Source organism: Anastrepha obliqua, chromosome 6, assembly GCF_027943255.1.
Source record: "Anastrepha obliqua isolate idAnaObli1 chromosome 6, idAnaObli1_1.0, whole genome shotgun sequence".
Classification (NCBI taxonomy): Eukaryota; Metazoa; Arthropoda; class Insecta; order Diptera; family Tephritidae; genus Anastrepha; species Anastrepha obliqua.
This window is the reverse complement of record NC_072897.1, coordinates 63,373,179-63,379,757: the sequence shown is the minus strand read 5'-3', so window position 1 is coordinate 63,379,757 and position 6,579 is coordinate 63,373,179. Positions and strand designations below refer to the sequence as shown.

Sequence of the window (6,579 nt, the reverse complement as noted above, 5' to 3'; positions counted from 1 at the left end):
ATTAAGAGCGTGCTTTAAGCAATTATTATTTACTTGACAGTTGCAGTTTGCTTTTGAAACATTATTATTGAGCTCTAACAGCTTTTGAAAAACGGGATTGTGTACACCGTAATTGACTGCCGCGTTATCTACGCTAAACGACGAAACCTGTCTCAGATGCAGATTATTGTATTCTGTGATGCGTTTAATATTTCCAAAAATATCTTTAGATGAACCGTAGGGTAGGTAGGTAGGTAGGTAGGGCGGTTGTCATAAGACACACTTAGACCTTCCGCAGGTCCATTGTGATACCACTGGAGCTTATCCTTACTCCACGTGCTCCTTTTCAAACCACCCGGTATCTTTAATGAACGAGCAGAGCTTCGTTAGTTTTAGATGGGCTATATCCGCTACATCGGTTAGAAATGCTGTATCAAGAGTGCGCAGTCTTCTCATAGCTAGGCTTTCACACTCACATAAAAGGTGTCTGACTGTTTCCTCTTCTTCTGTATTAAGACAGCTTCTACAGAAATCGAAGTACGGGAGTCCTAACCTTCTAGCGTGGCTGCCTATTAAAAAATTACCAGTTAATACACCTATCATCTTTCTTATAGATTCTCTGTTGAATCTTAGTTTCTTCGAAGAGTCGGGTGCGACAGGACTTGGTGCATTCCGTTTTGCGGTTAAAGGAGTACTCTCCTGGACAACACCTGTTTTTCGAGCTGTTGCGAGGGTGTCACCTCCGATTTCTTTCGGATCTCTTTCGGCTCTTTCCGGCTTTCTCGGCTCGGATGCAACCTCTTCTGCAGTTTTTCATGACGCCAAATAGTTCGTCAAGCTCTGAGACTCTGGTCTTTATTTCCGTGGAAATACTCCTACTTTTCAATATAACTGCTTTCATCTTCCTAAACACTCTAAAACATTTCTCTAAGGCTTCCTCTTCTTCAGCTCGCATATTGAGCATAAACTCTTGTCGCGGAGATGCATTGGTTTCCCGTTACGTTAGGGGTACGCGACGGCGCATTGTGCGCATTTGCAGTATTTTTAACCTCTTTTGACGTTACTCTTACGTCTAATTCTTGAGGCGTCATTTCAGCTCCTTCATTGACCGTCTTTGATTTTCCTATATTTGGCAATGTTCCACTTGTAAGGGGCAAATTCGCTTTTTGTGGTGGTGAGCGAAGCAATCGAGGTTTCCTTACGAAAGGGCTCTGTTCTATATCTCCATCAGTAATGGCCTTCTGCTGTTTTTCTTCTTTTTGTCTTTTTTCCATTCTTTTTTATTTAACCAGCGCATCGTGTGCAGGGGTGCGGGCCGAAATAGTCAAGAGCGGGTGCACCCTCGGAGGCAATGCTCCTACCCCAGTTCCCTGGGGCCTGCCCTACGCTTTACCGATCCCGGAAAACACGGATGGACCAGCGCTCCCCCGGAGCAACGAAAGCTACTACTCTTTCGCCCAATGAACACTTCCTCACCAGGGTCCAAGGCGGCTGGTTACTGATATACAACGAAGCTAACACATCGGCAGAGCGAACTCACATCACCCCTTTGAGGTCGCAGGTGGAAAGCCATAACGACCTATCCAGGGACTCCCAATGCGCCCTGTTGCATACCGGTCATGCTTTTTACATACATACAGTCGCACCAAACATGGTGAACAGACACTAACCAACACACCGCCCAATATGGGAACAGACATGTGCTGGATTTTGTCTCCTAACTTTCTAGCTAACTCCTACAAAGTCACTGAAATGAGGGACATCTTGACTAGGGTCCACGGGGTCGTCGTACTCGTCAACTCTTTGTGAAAGATGCCCTTACGGGAGGGTTACACCATTGGAGAAGACATTCATTAGGGCCTAGAAAACGTCGTATCCAATTAAATATAGCAACAAATCTTATCCTCCCTGGTGGAGCAATGAGCTCTCGAAATTAAGGGAAGATGCCAGATCAAATTTTAATCTCAGCTACTCAACAGGTAATTGGCAACTGTACAGAGAAAGTCGGAGACATTACAAAAAGGCAACTAGGGCCGCCAAGAAGGAGAGCTGGAGAGATGTTTGTTCTTCGATCGAATCTATCAGAGATTCTGCGAAGCTCAGCAGTATTTTGTCCAAAAATCATTCAATGGCTTCTTGGGTCAAGAGACCAGATGGCTCTTGGACTTCTACGGCAGAAGAGTCTCGAGAATTTCTCTTAAATACTCATTTTCCGGGATGTAGCGCTCACGATAACAGTGTTGGGAGAATTCGGCGGAGCCGCTATGACCCACAGTATCTTGCCGATGTAATAGTCACAAAAGAGAATGGACAATCAAATCTTTTTCACCTTTCAAATCTCCAGGCCCTAACGGGACTATTCCCAAGATGTAACAGGAAGCTCTTGATAGTATCCTACCATGTCTAATGAAAATTTTCAAAGCGTGTCTAAACCTAGGTTCTATACCAAATAGCTGGAAACCTGCTAGAGTTATCTTCGTACCGAAGGTAGACAGAAGGGGACATGAATCAGCGAAGGACTTTATGCCAATTAATCTTTTGTCCTTCCTTTTAAAACCATTTGGAAGACTTTTAGGAAAGTTTTATCTCTACTCCTCTGGTTATGTGTTATTGGTAAAACCTTAATAAAACTTAATGGAGGTAGGGTAAAAGTGGTCGGGTACGCTGATGGTGTGGTGTTAATGGCATCAGGACTGTGTCCCAATACGATCAGTGGAATCATTCAAAGGGGGTAAGGCGAGCTTAACTCTTGCGCTACAGGCTGTGGCCTAAGTTTAAACTCGCGTAAAACAGAACTCATCCTATTTACGACCAGATATAAGGTACCAATTTTTACTCTACCAAGCATTAACGGACAAACCCTCTCACTTTCACCCAGTGCAAAGTACTTAGGGGTAATTCTGGACTCCAAACTTAGCTGGAAATTAAACATTGAGAAAGGGTTTAGAAAGCAGAAATCGCTTAATATGCCTGTAAACGTATGCTTGGAAGAAGATGGGGTCTTCAACCCAAGTATACGTGATGGTTGTATAAGGCGGTTATACGACCAATTTTAACGTATGGCTCTGTAGTTTGGTGGAAAGCTCTAGAGAGAGAATAGAACATCAAATTACTTAGCAGAATACAAAAATCAGCCTGTGCAATAACAGTCGGTGCAATCAGACCCAGTCCTAGGGAGGTCCTAAACACTCTGACACACGTTATTCCGGTAGATCTACATTTCAAGAATATGGCAACAATGAGTGCATTTAGGTTAATGGAAGTGGGTCGCTGGAAGGAAAAAGCTCATGCCCATGCCAGTCTATTACTGCGGCAATCCCAGTATACCTCGAAGGGGACTGACTACATCGTCCCGACGGTAACATTCAGTAGAAATTTTGTCACTCTCTGTCCATCTAGAAAATAATGGAATAAGGGATTCTCACTAAACAACTTCGACACTACAGTCTATACAGATGGCAGTATAATGGATTGTGGTGTTGGAGCTGGTATATACTCTCATAAACTCAAAATTGAAAAATCTGTGCGTCTCCCTAATGCTTGCAGTGTCTTTTAGGCGGAAGTACTGGCAATTAGGGAAGCTTGTAGGCTACTAATCACAGATCCCTCTTTTAAGGGCAATATCGCTATTCTTTCGGATAGCCAAGCTGCAATCCAGGCACTGGGTTCAGCTACAATAACCTCTAAATTGGGGGAAACAAAGCCGGAATAGCCTTACCACCTTGAGCGAAAATCATAAAATGACCTTAATTTGGGTCCCGGGACATCGGAGCATTCAAGGTAATAAAAAAACGGATAAACTGACAAGTAGGGGATCTGCCGTGAATAATGCTCTTGCAGAATCTGTATGCACACCATCAGGTTCAGTCAAGAGTGCAATTTCCGTAAAATACCTCCGAATCGCGGATTGTAGAGGGAGAGACCAGACGAAATGCAGAATTAGCAGAACGTTATGGCCACCATAGAACCTAAAGCAATCGTCAACATTGATAAACATAAAACGACGGGACGCCTGGAGACTAACGGCAGTCATAACTGGCTTTTGGTCTGTGGGAGAACAAACATCCCTCACAACACATATTGTCACAGTTGTAAACAACAGGAGAAAAAGTAAACAATCTTCCATTTCCTCTGCGAATGCCCTATGGAAGGACAGAATGTTAACACTGGGTAAACCGCTGTTCGAGAGTCTTGAACAGCTGTCTGACTTAGATGTCAACAACCTGATAAGGTTCCTGAACAGCACATACTGGATATAGTCATGCTGTAAACAACTGGTAAACAAGTTGGTAAGGAGGATGTGGCAACAAAATGGTGCGGAAGCGCTAGGTGGAATCTGGAAGAATCACCACTTAAACCAAGCAAACAACCATATTGGCCAATAGGAAGTTTATCGGCGTGGGATTCCCTCCAAGGCCCTGGCACCTGAGCACCATTTTCGTGGTGGCTACTTTTATATGTTTGTCATCAACCGCTCCAATAAAATTTGGCATTCCCGTTTTAGAATACAACTTTTACGAACACAAAACAAAAGATTGTACTTTGAACATCTAGCTTGCACTACAAACCTGTCTGATATCTTTTTCCATTTATTCCTCTCATAAGGCTGAGCAACGTAGATGTCGTGTAGTTCTGTCCACAAGGCATTGCAAGTATCATGAACAATATCTTTTGGTGTAAATTTTGTTTTTGAATCATTTTTTCACTGAATAAGGTGTGAGCTTGGGGGAACCTGTTATCCCTATAGGGCGCGTCCCCAGGTGGTGGATAGGGGAACGCCTCCCAGATATGGAAGGCAGGAGAATCGGTCTCCCGCGAACCACACAGGTCGAAGACGTAAACTTCGTTAAAAAAACTCCCTCAACCCAAGGTGTAACGCGACCCGTGCCTATTGGGTGGGTTTGGCAGCCGGGGGATAAAATTAGGCTGTCTCCTAACGGAGCCCTCCTGATATCAGGCCGCCTCAGGTTGTAACGGTGGCCTTACCATGGTATGGGGCGCTGCCATGGCGGACCGTTTATTTCCCCTCCATCCTCATTGGTCACCGCACATGGCGACATGGGCAGCTCTTTGGAAGGGCAGGTGACCGTAAGAAACAGACAAATGAACCATCAACAAAAAAACAAAAAATCGGATAACGCTACCAAACGGACAGACAAACAGACGGACAAACGGACTGACACAAAGACAAAACGAACCGACAGTCGGACAGACAAGCGGACGGACCCAATGACAAAACGGACAGACAAACGAACGGACACAATCGAGCTGAGGAAGTTGGGAACTCCCTCAGAGGACGAGCTCTTGGCTTCTAGTCAAGAGACAGTTGATGACAAAGCTGTGGGCCACAGCACGCCATCAACTATAAATCAACCGATCACATCCGCTGATGCCAAGGGGCAAAAGCGTCAATACCCAAAAAAAGGCCCGTCTAGATATAAGCTTTACCAGCGGTCTCTAGCTATTCTCGGCAGAATAAGCAAAAATGAGGCCGAAGGTAAAACTCATCCCAAAGATGCGGCCGATAAGGCAAGGTGCCAAAAGGTGGTCGATGAGTACCTGGCGTTCCAAGCCACCCAGAAGGCAGAAGCCGTAAAACGCAATCGTTCGCAGGACGAGGGCTGTAAAACTGCGAAAAAGCTCAAGACGTCTCACACTGCTCTGACGCCCAAACCAGCCAAACGCGCGTTTAACGAGGTGGCACGGGATCACCTGCAAACGGCGTTGGTGGACGAGTTAACGAACCGCGGTAAACCTGCGTTAGAAAGGTGGTCCGAAATCGAGGCACGGCTGTCTCGCATTGTCGTTGATCACGTCATGGCAAGCCCGCAGGGTCAAGTGCCAGGTTATGATTCAATGGAGGTGGTCCGTGGATACAGGGTGATCAAATGCGACGATCAGTTCTCTGTTGATTTCCTTCAAAACGCTATTAGCAAAATCCAGAGCGACTGGGAAGGTTTGAGGCTCAAACTAATCCCAGCCAGTGAGATCCCAAGACGACCAAGGGCTCGTATCTGGATACCGAACATGGAGTTCGAAGCTAAGCAGTTAATACCATACCTGCAAGCACACAACCGCACTGTTCCAATGGATGACTGGAGTATCATCAAAGCGGAGGCTCCGCAAAAGAACAGTGTGTCCTTCCTTCTCCAAATCTCGGAGGAGAGTATTGAGCCACTGGGAAAAGTGGATAACAAACTTCGGTTTGGCGTGAGGAAAGCGCATCTGAAGTTATTCCGTTCTGCAAATCCGGAGGATGAGCAGGACGAGGTTGACGACGCTAATGAGTTGCTCATGGGCATGCAACTGGAAGAAGCCGGGTCCACCCAAAACGATGGCGCTAATGAGCAGCATACGGGCATGCAGCTTGACGCCCCTAAAAACGACCAGTAAGTATGGGTCTCAAGGTTGTCCAGATCAATCTGCAGCACTCCAGGACTGCAACGGACAACCTAGCCGTTCTCCTATCGGAGGAGGACGTAGACATCGCACTGATACAGGAACCCAGAGTGCGGAGTACTGAGGTAAGCGGATTCTCTCTCAAAAACTACAACTTGTACTATAAGCGGACCCAGGGTAACCCCAGGGCATGTATTGTAG

At 45.8% G+C, this 6,579-nt stretch overlaps 1 protein-coding gene across 1 annotated transcript; it reads left to right on the top strand.

Annotated features, from left to right (window-relative positions):
- Positions 1-4,971: 4,971 nt before the first annotated feature.
- On the top strand, positions 4,972-6,372 carry LOC129250620 (uncharacterized). The gene has a single exon (XM_054890227.1). The coding sequence runs from the start codon at positions 4,972-4,974 to the stop codon at positions 6,370-6,372; it is 1,401 nt and encodes a 466-aa protein (XP_054746202.1).
- The last annotated feature ends 207 nt before the right edge of the window (positions 6,373-6,579 follow it).

Bases quoted from the DNA above. Each gene is read 5' to 3' on its own strand.
- LOC129250620 (XM_054890227.1), top strand. From the start codon at position 4,972: ATGGGGCGCTGCCATGGCGGACCGTTTATTTCCCCTCCATCCTCATTG.